The 13,877-nt window shown below is 43.9% G+C and overlaps 1 protein-coding gene across 4 annotated transcripts in view; it reads right to left on the minus strand.

The window, feature by feature from the left end:
- Window positions 1-11,866, minus strand: part of arhgef39 (Rho guanine nucleotide exchange factor (GEF) 39) — a 29,053-nt gene extending 17,187 nt beyond the window's left edge. For 2 of the 4 annotated variants that reach the window (XM_081723905.1, XM_027002222.3), the window contains exons 1-5: window positions 11,760-11,823; window positions 9,128-9,320; window positions 8,353-8,447; window positions 4,720-4,840; window positions 2,203-2,321 (exon numbers count right to left, since the gene is read on the minus strand). In XM_081723905.1, coding sequence (XP_081580031.1) covers window positions 2,203-2,321; window positions 4,720-4,840; window positions 8,353-8,447; window positions 9,128-9,277 — 485 coding nt within the window. In that variant the 5' untranslated portion in view covers window positions 9,278-9,320; window positions 11,760-11,823. Of the gene's footprint in view, window positions 1-2,202; window positions 2,322-4,719; window positions 4,860-8,352; window positions 8,448-9,127; window positions 9,321-11,639; window positions 11,668-11,759 lie in introns of all 4 variants that reach the window. The other 2 variants (XM_081723904.1, XM_027002224.3) reach the window with 2 other exon arrangements.
- Between the last annotated feature and the right edge of the window lie 2,011 nt (window positions 11,867-13,877).

Raw genomic sequence — 13,877 nt, forward strand, 5'->3', positions numbered from 1 at the left:
TCACCCATTAGTGGTGGGAAAGCAAATGAAAAGCAATGTGTGCATGATTAAAAGGAGAAACTGAACAGATGCTCTCAAATAAGTTCAATCAGCGTTCTTTCAAATGGTCTTTAAATGAAGGTGGACTAGAAAAAAAATCTTGTGACCTCCAGGTATTTTATTCCCTGTGAAGCTCAGACTGAAGTGACCTCAGCAGCCGTCTTTGCCCAAAAACAACTTGATGTCTAGATAATCCCATTCGTCTACATTAGCACGACACTGTCTGACTGTCTCGTCGTGTAAGAGACGCAGCTGAGACCCCTTGACCCATTTCAGAGGTACAAGCCTCACAAAAAAATTGGTGGGGGGTTGGTGGTGAAATGGGGGTTAGCTTCTTCATGGATCTCTGTCTACATCTATGTCAGAGTATTGCAGTTCCACAACACGGAAACAGACCATCATCTTCAAGCATAATGCGGCCACATCTGCTTCAGTGTAAAAATCACACTCTGGCAATAGACTTTGGCTCTGTTATGGGTCATAGTCACTATAGCGGAGGGGTCCGGGCCCAGAGAAAGGCATAGCAATAAAAACATTTTTTAAAAAGTACAGAGAACGATGCGGGTATCGGCGGGGGGGGGGGGGGGGGTTCCCATTTGCACCAGCAATGACAGAACAACACTTAATAGGAATAATGATTTTATCCACACACACCCAAACCCCATGTCACTGCTCTCCTTCATAAGTAGCAGCCATTCTATTGTGACGGCTCTTTCCTTCCCCACCGCTGCTGGGAGAGGCTTCCGATTATCTGCCCTCTCCGCGAGCGCTTCTGCTGCGGCCCTTAAGATCATCACACAATTAGGTGTCCCCCCACGTAATTGTACAATCACCACTCGCATCGAGGTTGGAAAGGAGGCAGATGAATCAAGGAGCGCCTTTGAAGCATGCAGATTGACGGGCCGGGGTGCTGCAATTCCAAAGGAAATTAGAGGCTATCCGTGCATGAGGAAAAGCAAGTAGTGAGGAACTGGGATAATTATATGGGCCCTACAGGAGAATACAGCCTATTCCAGATGTAGTTTGCTGTAGAAAGAAACAAAAATCATACTGGGTATGTCATACTTCTGAGTTCTGAGGTCAGTGATTTTGCTGCATTTACTACAGCATATGGAAGTGCGAAGACAGAAAAAGCGACCATATAGCGCCCTTCATAAGAGAAAAGACATGCTGTTCCACAAATCGAAGACATTTAAACACATAATTATCTCCACTGCAACACTGACATCACGTCGTCTTCTTTTATGTTCGGAACTACATTTACAAAGTATGAGTGACACGAAAAGTCTAATTAAGATCGACTTCGGCAGCCTGATAAAGCAATGTCACATCATTTTCACCGCTTCTTAAGCGCGTTTCAGCCCATTTCGCACCCGGTTACACTAATTAACGGATGAGACCACAACCGCATGAAATCACAGCCGGCAAAATCGTCCTCTTAACAAAGGGAATTTTGACAGTTCTTGGGCAGTCTAGGCTGGCGTAAGCATGACATCAAACAATAATTATGTCTGTCAGCAAAAGTCACCCCCCTTACGTGGTGCCGGGGCGATTCCTCCAAAGCAGCCGGACAGGAAGCGAGAACTCAAGCATGGAAGGCGTAACCTGATGGCGACAGCTTTACGCACCGCTACAAGCGAGTCCTAACGATTCCCAAAATTTCCATCCAAGCACATGCAGTCGGACGAGGGAAAGAGAGCGTTGCGGAGTGATTTGACAGCAAGCAAGAAGACTTTTGTCACATCAAAGGCAGCAGACTGGCCAGTGTCAGAAGACACTGATGCATAGCCAAAATGCATTACGCTCGCTTCAGGAAATGACTGCATATCAGCGGTGCCATCTTGCAGGAGCTGTCGAACGGCTGCAATCTCTCTGCAAAAGCAGATGGTTGAAATGCGCTAAAACTGCACTGGCGAACAATCTATTTCATTTGCACGTAATATGGAATTCAATGCCTGAGTTACTCTGACAACTGATAAGTCAAAGTTTTCACAGCCAATACTAGTCAATGCTTGACAAGCTCGTGAAATATGTTCCACAGATCCAAAGCATTTCTCACTAGGAGTGCATGTGTGTGTTTGGGTGATATTGCTAACCTTTGAAGTCAGACTGTTGCCCTGTTTCTGTCTGTGTGCGTGTGTGTGTGTGGACAGTCAAACTTACTGCTGAATGCGCTGTAATGGAAGAGGCAGCAGGTCTTCAAGCTGCTGCTTGTGGAACTCAGGTCTGGACTCCTGGAGCTTCTTAAATCTTCTGAATGCTTTGTTTTTCTTAAGCTGCATCTGAGAGAAATAGTTTTTTTGTTGTTGTTTGTTTTGTTTTTTAAGGGGGTGGTTTGCTGCTTTTTTAATTATTACCAGGCTTCAAAACAACATGGCTCTATGAAGATTAATCTTATCCCATGTCAAAAGAGGATCAATAATGCTGTCCTTAAATAGTAAGAACAAGAGTGAAAATTATAGTCGACAAGTTATGAATTCCATTAAAACCCATTAAATCTCCTTCAGTAAAAGTCGTACGTCAAAGCATCATCGAGCAAGTTGTGCTGGCAGCAGAATCGAGGCAAGCCTGCTTAGCCCATGAAATGTGCATCTACACGCATCTCTAAACATGGGAACACATCTGTGGCAGCATGCGAGGTGTCATCACGCTCTCGACTTGAACCTCCATCTGTGCTTCTCAGAGCTTGATTTAGGCCCGGACTGTCTTGGTTTATACTCTCCACTAAAACGTATAAGCTACAGCGCGCTGAACGAGGTCTCGTCCGCGAACAGCCCACACTCCACATGCTGTAAAGGGCGCCGAACTGGCCACACACACCTGCTCGGTGAGCTTTACGGCCGAGCCAGCTGGGATCTCCCTCCGAGAGGCCTGACAGATGCTAAATCACGGGCTCCGGCCGCGCAACGAGATGAATCCTTCATTTTTGGCTGAAGGAGGGGGTGAGCGCGAGTTTCCCGCCATGCTTACACTGTGGCGCGATCAAGAGTGATAATTGCGATCGCACCAGCTGATTCGTACGTTTCAGTACAGAGGGAACCGTGTGTGTCAGGTTTCACAACTTACGAATCCAACACCGTCCCTGCAATTCAATCATTCGCACTCATTTGTGCGCACACTTCATGCAGCGCGCCAGGGAGGCCCAGGCGGCTGTTAGCATTCGTCACTGGCCTAAAAGGGGCTTTTGTACCCTATTAACACATAGAATAAATATACCATTATAAAGGCAAGAATGGAAGGATGACATTTTAATCTAGCTGGATAGTTGTTACAAAGCGTTTGCTAAGGCTTCTAAGTAAACAAAAATAATAACTAAGTACGTTCATATGACTAAGACGATAAGCAAAAAGCTAATATGCCTCGGCTTTAAATACAAATAACCTCTTTCTCTCTGCAAGAGAGCCATTATTCTGGTGCCATGCGAGTAGTGTCACGGCAGCGATCCAGAGGGACAGATCGCCCGTGTCCGAGGCTCACATCAAGCTCAAATACGCTGCTGTGCGTCCCTGCAATTAATGCCATGTAGGTCTGGCGAAGGGATCGATGCTAACTTACACAGCTCAGTCCCCGATCAATGGGAATCAGTCAATTTGCCGCAGACATATCCCTCCTCTTAATTAAGACATTAATATCTGGGAAGCTGCAGGCTTCGCATAGATAAATAAGAGAAGGTGTTAGCTACACCCTGGTGCTACAGCACGGCACGCTGTCCAGCTCCTGACGGGTGAGGAGAAGCAAGCCTTCTGTACTTCTTTCAAACATGTATTCAGTCTAACCCACCCACCCAGCCAGAGACTGTGATTAATTTGATTTCAGCCTGTTTAGTACGGGGCTAGCGCATTCATGCTGGATGTTCATGCTGGGACTAGTGCATCCTGTGCGTAGTGCAGAGATAATTCTTTAACCACTATGTGATTTGGTCTAACAAGGAATCAGTCATCCATGCATGGGGGGGGGGGGGGGGGTTCAGGTGCCTTTCTGAAGGAGGGGCTAATTAGCGCAGAGAGAGATTCCCTGCTGCCCTTTTTTTTAGTGGGGGGGGGGGGGGGGGGGACTGATGGAGGCTGCCCACTTAAGTCAGGCCTAATGAGATGGGAGGGTTGGACTTAATGGTACCACTGGGCTTTGCCTGAGAGGGATGTGTTTGCTCATGGTGTCATCCACTAGCCATAATCAGGTAGGTGACCATTTTTTTGACTGCTCCAAATGTCAATCATCTTTGAGTTAGTAACCCTGCCATGACTGTTCTTTTCATCACCCTCATCGTTGAATACAAGTATATTGTGTAATAAAAAGGGAGGGGGTGTCCTCTCATAGATGAGAAACAACACAACAGCTTAATAGGTTTGGACTAATTAGATCTGGAGCATGATATACTGTCAATTCCACACATTACCATAGATCTATAATGAATACATATTCATGAATTCATATTGACAGGCATGACCACTGACTTGCATATGAGAAGATGACCTCTATCTGGATTTCTAACCCATGCCAGCTCATGGAGTGGACTGTGATGTACAGAATTAGTTCTGAAGCTGTACGCAAGAGCCACCAAGCTAGGTTTATGGAAGCCAGCACAAGGTCGTTCCACAAGCATCAACATAGTGATGTGACAGTTTCAACCACTTGACAATGCAGTAACAACGATGCCCCACAACACTACCTACAACTTACCATAAGAACCTTCTTTGCAGTCTGGAAGTTGTCGACGTATGTAATGTAGAAGTGAAGGTGTGGGCAGAACTGTTCAAAACCAAGCCCGACGTTCCCCTCCTCGAGATGAGCCAGCAGTGTCCTGCTCAGAGCACCAAACACTGCAATATTAGATGCATTTCATTCAACAGGTAAAACATCACACAGGCAGAAGGGACAGAATGGTTCATCTTGCTCATTATATGGTCTCTAATTAGCTTTGAAAATGTATGCGGCCCACAAGTGAAAAATATTCATCACATTTAAACACACGAACATATACACGCTGCTGGCAAGTATGGTTTAGTCACGGTCGCCTTTTCCTGATCTGCAGCCACACCTCCACTGCTTTGGGAACGGTGCCTTTACTGCACAAATCAAGCCCCTTCTCTATGAAAATGAAGGACAGATTAAGCGGCAGGGGTGCCCACCAGTGGAAGCATTTGCCATGCGCGCTGTGCAGCGCCTGGCAAGGGCCTCTCCCCGTGGGGGGGGGGGGGGGGTCTGTTTGGGGGTGGATCCAGTGATGCTGCAGCAGCCCAGGATGGTGATGTCATCATTTTCCAGGCGAGTGTGCTCCTTACAAACACCTGGAATGGAAAGTGCTGGGGTGGAATGCAGGCATGCACGTCTGAGCTGGGGCGCTTTACAGCATCCTGGCCAGTGTGAGGTTGCTGACACTTGTGAGGAAGCTTATTATTCAGACTTGGAGAAAGGTAGCACACACAACACATGCACACACACAAACTCTAATGATGTTCCCTGAGACTTTCTTACATGCTGGAAGAAGGAGCACTTTGCGGTTGAAGTTGATTTAAATAGATTTTAATGAAGTTGCAAACCAAGGTAGCCTCTGTTCGTAATCAGGAGATGCTGAAGCAGCCGGGAGAGTTCTAACGAGGGCAAAGGGCGGGAAAACACTGCATTTCCTCACACAGCCAGAGGCTGTTATAGTAAATATGAAATTATGAATTACATTTTTTATACTTTTTTTAGAGCAATTAAATTCTCTGGCCATCATGAAGATGACAAAGATAACATTAGCATTCCTACTGCGTCACTTTAATCCACATTAATTCTTAGCAGTAGTGACATCTGGAGTGAGCGCAGGCTCTGCTAAACAATGGGGGCCTATGTGGCTTCATTTGTGGAGAGCTGGAACAGAGGAATACCAATTAATGTCACTGGGTGGTTAGCACAGCGCAAATGTACACGAAGAGAAAACCAGAGGAGAAAGCAGCACATTTTAGAAGCCCAGTGTGTTCACTCTGCACAGGAAGCACTCACCTCAGCACCAGTGGTGACAATGACTGACTTCCTTTATATGGGATGTTATTTGATCTATTTCCACACCACATCTACTGCCATAAAAAGGTGCAATGCACTTGCTGTGAATATTTATTATTTGGATGTGTTTTTGATCTGTTTTGTGCTACTTACTAAACGATGCAACAGTATTATCAAATAGGTTTGTTATAGCAAAGGTTGGGATAATTGGAAAGCTGATACTACAGCCTGATTCCTTCATAAACAGCTACAACAATGACAAGTGTGGCTTGGTTTCTGGTTTAATGTTTAATGAACCTGGAACTTAAATCTTTTCTAGTGCAGGAGCATCAAAGCTGTTCAAACAAATTAAAACAAAAATCTGGAAATAGCACTTCAATTCCATTCTTTAGCCAGCATCACTTTTAGCATCAACATACCTGACAGCGTATTTTTCTATTGCTTGTCTCTTTTCACTTGGGAGACCAACATTTAGAATGACATGCAGACATTATTCCCACTAACAACAAGACATAACTTTAAAGGAGACTCAATACTTTGACTCAAACTGACTAAATCCAGTCCCTGAAGACCATCTGTTCCACCATTTAGTTTGATCAAACTCTAGCACACTTAATTTCCCTAGCCAAATAGCACCAGGGCTCTGATTAGCTGACACAGGCAATCTGTGATTCTTGACTAACTGGCGTTTTACTGAATGCAATGGGTTGAAAAACAGCAACATCATTCAAAGTGAACAATACTACTGTGTGTGTAGTACACCTTTAAAAAAAACAAAAAAAACAACACACATTCTTTTTAGTGTAATCCAAGGAAAGGTTCTCCAATTTCCCAAAGACATCACATGCAAAGCATATGCACATGTTTAGGAGTATCAGAGCACTCTATTCATTTTAATCAGTCAACCACTACTGTCTGTTTGGGGATCTAAATTGAGAGGCTGCCATTACGGCTCACCCGGCAATTCAATAACCGATTCTAATGATGATATATGGTAACTGAGTACCAATTTATCCAATACATCAGGCTCTGAAATTCAGCCTTCCATCTTCATTCAACGCCTGCAGACGGAGCAGGCCCATCAAGCCTGCCAGTGACGGCAGCCTCAGGGACCCCCCCAGTGATTCATTATTCAGACTGTAAATATAATTCTCAATCAACAAGCTCGGATTGAAGCCCTAGCCTCCTGCCGCTGTCACTGCTCTCCCCGTTGTTCCTAAGGCTGCATGCACACAGAGTCAGCATGTGGCCCCATGCTGCCCAATCACACGAGCTCGGGCAGGTCGCTGACGAAACCCCACTAGAGGCTTACTGCCACTAAACAACGCCTGTCCAAAAATTGAACGTGGAAGTGCCGACATTGATCATGTTGTTAAATATATCAAATGCCAGTCAGGCATCGAGCAGGGGTAATCTCGCCGGTGCAGCCCTGAAGGTTTTAAAACCAAATAAATAAATAAATAAATAAAAATACCTGAAGGCTTGTTTGCTCCCTGACTATCGGACATTACGAGAGGGATTTGGCTTGCATGTTGCCTTCACTTGCGCTAAACCTTCACTAGATCAAAAAAAGCACAATACTTCATGAGAGCACCATGTTCAACCTGTGCAGTGCACTCAGGGAAAAGAAACCAGCACTAACAGGAGGCGGCTTCTTGACACTTGTTGAGTTAATTTGCTGTTAGTTTGTTCTACCCAAGCTGGAAGATCAATGCCAAGGCTGGACTTGGAACCCCCAACCGGTTGTGCTATTTCATCTTTGCCCTCTCATTTCTCGCTATCCTGACTGCTTCTGCAAGCAGCAAATGCAGAAGACCTGCAGAAGAGTCACAACTGGGCTTCATGAATTAGTACTGAGGGTTCCCACCCCATTAAAAACAGCATGCCTTGCATTGAACAAGTTGCTTTCTGCAGCCTACTAACCTCCTACAGAAGGCATAAAATGGTTGGAAAATAATTAAAAATGCATGCAGCTCTATTCAAAACATCAGCATTTATAAAAACTTGCTCTAATCAATGTGTGAAGTGGTAGTGGTTATAAGGCAGATGAGAAGGTGTAGTACAGGTTGGTGCTCTTAAGAGAAAGTCAGCTGAAAGCCTAAACGCAGGGCTCCTTGATTCCAGATCCCAGGCTAGAGAATCACAGGAGTACCAGGTTAAAGCTCATCAGGCAACCACCAAGGTTCTTTTCTTTCATTCTCAAGACAGCCCCCAATTAATAACCTGTTCTGTTTAGCTGGCACCACAGACATCCACCCGCATTCACCTCCATCCAGCCACCCCTCCCCAGAGCAGTGATGTCCAGTTAATTATGAGGATTATACTTACTGGTTTACTAAATGAATTGATTTAATTGAACTGAAGATGCTCTCTCTAATGTCCTGCCTCAGGGTTCCTTTGGCCTTCAGAATCTCCACAAAGTACTGCAGGACAGACAGGAAATAGGAAGAGGAGGAAAATTAAATCCTTCACCGTCATTTCCTCATAACTCTTACTAAGTGGCACCTTACACACTGCAAACACCTGAGACACAGAGGAAAACATTTTACATCGGTGTCCTCTCAGTTACTTCTAAAAGGTTAGGAACACAGCTAATTCAACTCAACCTAAGGGTGAAAGAAAACACGCAGTAAAATACACATATTTGCATTTGAAAAAACTGTGTGGGTTTTAACAACCAGCCACTTAAATAACAAGGCATGATGCAGCTCTGTGTATGTGTGTGTGGCACAGCTGGAGGGAGGCAGCACACAGGGTTAGATGGCGTGCCTCGAAGGGTCAGCAGCACCCACAGGCCATTCGGTAATGAAACGCACAGAACTGAACTGAATCGTTCGAGACCTCTGGAAAGTAGCAAAGCACAGAGTCAATCCATGCGCCGTGGCATCGGACAGAGCTCCAGAGTAATAAATGAAAACTTTAGCATGACTCCTTGATGTCGGAGAGACTCCAAGGCAGCCTAATTGGAAAGTTGAGCAGCCACCATTCAATTTGCACCTCAAAGGCTTTTGTATCTCGAACACTTTTGCACTCTGCTCAGCGCGTGGTCATGTTCACTTGCATAATGTAAAGAGCGAGCGTAGAAGGCCGAACCAGGACTCACCGTGGCAACCAGGTCTAGCTGCTCGCAGTAGCGCTGTTCGCTCTGGACCAGCTCACGGCCAACACGCCTCCTCTTCCTCTCCCAGCGCTCACGCTGCTGCTGCACGCTGCGCACGCCCGCTGCAGCAGACGGGCTCAGGGCACAACTCATAACTGGCCAGGTGAGGGCACTGTTTCCAGATCAAGGCGGTGACCTATGTTCAAATAATTAATTAACTGCATCGGAGGCTTGCATCACAGCTAAGGTCACATGAGAGTATAAATACAAGCTAGACACCAAGAAGGACCCAGGACATGGTGTTTCATATCCTGCTTTTTCATTTGGAGGTGCTTGCTGGTAGTGTCTCAAACATCATCTGAACCATATAAATGATCAATATTTTATAACTTCCAACACATTTTCTTTCATATACATTGTGTTGATTATCATGATGGAAGATGATGACAGAAACAACAATTTTTGTACACACAATCTTACCTATAGGAACAGCATATCTGATTACATCATAACCAGCCAAACTGCCCTCGCTGAATCCATGATAACAAACATGCCTTGTGTAGGCCATAAGCTGAGCCTGAGTCTCCAATTAAGGCAAGCCAACTACACACATTCACCACACACTTTCTCTAACACTCCAGCACATGCTTGATCTATGACCCAGTGTGGGCTCTCTCTCTCTCTCCTAAGCACAGTTCTTCCATCAGTCTCCCTCCCTCCCTCCCTCCCTCCTTCCTTCTCCCCTGCCTGCAGTATGGTCCCCCAGCTCTGGGGTGTCCTCCCTGCACTGTCTCATTAGTGTCAGCTCTAATGGAGCATCAGGGCCAGGGAGAGGGACGAGGCCACCACTTTAACAGCAATTAACCCCTGTGCTGTCCCCAGGGAGGCCAGCGTCAGCTGCTCTCTAACACACTGTAAACAAGCCACCTCGATCAGTGCCACCAAAGGCGGGTGGGGGGAGCTCACTCTCGTCTTAAGAGCCGCACAAGATGGCTGCCAGCAAACATGCCCATTAAGGGCTTGCATCGGCACCCTGACTGGTGGCAAGAAAGTGGATTAACGGCATGCCTTAATAATCTGTTACTTATCCACTGCTGGTGGGCACTACTAGTGCAAGCAATGTCAGTCACCCCACTGTCCATTTCGGACGGCCTGCAGCGAAACAGCACAAATAACTGAGCTATAAGCCCGAAGTGATAAGTACACCATGTAGCCTTGGCTATAAGTACGTTGGGTTAAGCCAAGATAATGTTTTACGAGCAACTTACTGTAAATTGCATCATTCCCCTTGCACACATAATCTCCCAATTTTGAGAGATATAGCAGGATTTTTGGCCCAGTGAAGCCAATTAGAAGCTAGCTGAAGATGTCTGGGATCAGGAGTGAACAGTACGCAAATCGGCAGTAATCAAAGTGCAGAGAGGGGTAAACTCATCCTATTCAAGTTACAAATTACTTTCTGATGCTCAAATTAGGACTTAAGAAAGTATTTCATTACCATCTGACTTTTCTACTTTTCTTGAGACAAAAGTTTTCAAACAACTGAAGTGCATGTGAACATGACCTGGCAACATGAAATAAACTATGCCGGGACCCACAGCAAATGCTAAAGTGTTGCTTGCACTGTGTAGGGCTCACAAAGGGTAGGTCCAAAAGACTGCAGCTGTAAAGACAGCCTTGGGGTTAGAGATGCAACGCATGGACTATGTGGGGCGCAGCAGATGAGGTATGTCAAGCAGTTACTGCAAATGCATTACAGCAGTTTGTACTGCAACTAAAGGCTCTAACCTTTTGGGTTTCCTTATTTGATTTTTCTCGATTTCTAAAACTGCTTAAAATAGTCATATAATAAAAACTAAAAACGTATGAAATTAAAAGACTTAAAGGCTATGTAAAAAAAAAAAAAGCCAATTTAGTTTGAGAACCAAATTTAACACAATTACTCCAGAGTTAAGTTCTGCAATACAGCATTCCAACCTGCGTTTATTTTAGATTGCTGAACAGGCATTTTCAGAAACCTCGGAAACACAAAAGTTTCTTGTACTCCCGAGACTACCCTATCTGAACTACGCTATCATTTAAGTAATCTGGATTGTTTGTTAGTTAGGTTTTCCTTGCGCTTAATTAAATTAAGGCATCTAACGAGATTTAAGGTCAAAGAAAAAATATTGTTTAGTGTTGTATATAATGCAGTCTACATGTTATCGAAGAACTGTGGAACAATAGCTGCTGCATAATGTAGTCACTGCATAGTATCAGCGATTTACTGAAGATGAGCGAATTTGCGATCCTCTGTTGGACACGTTTTGTTCTGCAGGTTTTAAATACGCATTATTCAGATCAGAACTATGCATCTAGTCAGACACTGTACGCTAACAGCGAAACTGAAAGTAACCCCCCCCCCACGTAATTAGCATGAATTAGATAAACTTGTTCACACATTTAATTACGCTGCCGTCGTCGCTTGCTCGTTAGCTTTCGTTCACCATGAGGTAGGCTAAGAATAAGTACTGACCTTATTCGACAATGGCATTTCTTTTACCCTAAAAGACGGATCAAATTTCAAGCAAATTAATTAATGTAGTCCTTTCATAATCGTGTGGAACATAATGTAATATTAGTGAAACAGACTAACCTGGCAGCGTATATCCTTTTCAAATTTAATACAGGCGGTCTTTTTTTTCAGTCTTAGAACTTCCGGGTTTGCGTCGACTGCTATTGGCTACCGGATGAAAACGTAGAAACTCGTCAGTATGACTATGACGTTGCTGGTGTTGCGCTGGGATCTCAGAGTTCAGCAAACCTGACTCTTGCTCCTGTCACGACCGACCAATGGCGTTGGTTTTCCTTCAAGATCACACGTTGTTTAATTTCCTACTATCGTTTAAGTACAGCTGTAGCATTAAGAAGAGTTGACGACGGTGGTAAATTTGCCGTTCAAGTGGCAGCAGGCCAAAATGAAAGGGATAAGAGAAAAATAGGAATTTCCCCTGGAAATTTAGGAAATTTAGGACATAGCTGCTTCCCAAGAGTTGATAGTACACATTTTACATCACAAATAAAAATATAAAAAAATATAAAAATGGGAGTATGAGAAAACATCCCAGCAAATGCTTATTAGTCTGTACTAGTATGGGTCAAGATCAAAGTGATGCCCTCTGATCACAGTAATAGCTGCAACCCCTCAAACACAGTCCCTTGTAGACAAGGAAGTCCAGCAGCAGCTCATAATCCTAAAGTTCCACCTTTAACCATTTTTACCACTAGATTTCCAACAACCCAACCCCAAAAAGCTCATCCAAACAAGCAAATGCTTACAATCCACATTAGCGAGAACACTGACATCTAGTGTTGCCCGCGTGGCTCTGTGAAGATGATGAAACTAAACATCCTTTAGATCTATTAGTTTATGCATTTGAACAATAGACATCTTCCTTTCCTTTCGCTTTGTGCTGATAATAAAACATACCCAAAGTCCAGCCATTTAGTCCAGTGCAGCATAGGATGTAAACTGATGTTTAATAAATGTGTCGATTAGAACAAGAAGTAGGCTTTGTGTCCAAAATCTAATGCATAAGTCTGCAATGCTTGCAGTGTAGAAAGCCTGAGAGTAATGGCATAGGCATAGTATTTGAAGTGCCAGATGGGACTAAGTCCTTGAGTGATGATCGCTCTGCAAACAGCAAGCACTGAATGAATCCCGACTGTATCTGAGATGTCAGATTCCGAAGCTATAACAATGTCATCCACATATATAAGATGTAAATCTCTGTTGTATCCTCATAATTTCTAGCCCAACTTTTCTCAACTGCAACATGTTAAGTAGCTTCAATAAATACAGGTCAAGATTGGATTAACTGAGGTTGAGAGCAGGTTTCAGTTTCTGCATAATTTCATTAAAAATGTCTAGCATAACCCTTACAAAAAATAAAAACTCATAAAATGAGTTAGGGCCTAATGTTAACCACTGCAAAGAAAGTGTATTTTGAGTCAACAGGCTAATAAAAAGCACTTTTAATGAGACATTCATTAAAATGTATTATGATATTGATAGGTCCAATATTTATTTATTTTTTTATTTATTTTTATTTATTTACTCAAATATTTATTATTTTTTTATTTATTTTGTTTCGAAGACATTTGGTATTATAATAATTGGTCCCCAAACAGACCTGTGCAAATTAGGCCCATTTTGCCTTCAGGCTACTGAGGCAAGAGCAGTCAGAGACACCACAGACAAAAGGTCCTTTTTCACCTGAGGAGGTGTGTGTGTGGGGGGGGTGGGGGATTGGTATGAGCGTCAATAATCTGCACAAGCAAAGCAACTCTCTCAAGGTTTTTCAGCAATGCGGTGCATTATTCATCCTCACCCTTGCCAGAGGACTCTTAATTGACCCTTGCTCCTCACAAAAACTTCATGAGATGAAAGAATGCAATGTTTCTGTAATTCGACTCTTTTTGAGTTCCCTCACTCCATTCCAATAGTATTGAATTTTATCTTATGAATCATTCAAAGGAATAAGGGAAGGTAACCATAAGCTTGAAGATGTCATACACAACAACCCTGCATCTCCAGAACACATTGCATCACTTGGGCTTAAAAACAAACAGTTTTTATCACAGTGCCGTTTATGGCCTTCCCGTGTGGGACACTTTGAAGAACTATGAGTGTCACTATTTTTATTAGACCTCATGTGCCTAGCCTGTAACTTTCTCACCCGTGCAGAGTTAGCTAGGTCATGTGTATAGATTC

Source organism: Electrophorus electricus, chromosome 11 (genome assembly GCF_041902795.1).
Source record: "Electrophorus electricus isolate QZ-2024a chromosome 11, ASM4190279v1, whole genome shotgun sequence".
NCBI classification, from domain to species: Eukaryota; Metazoa; Chordata; class Actinopteri; order Gymnotiformes; family Gymnotidae; genus Electrophorus; species Electrophorus electricus.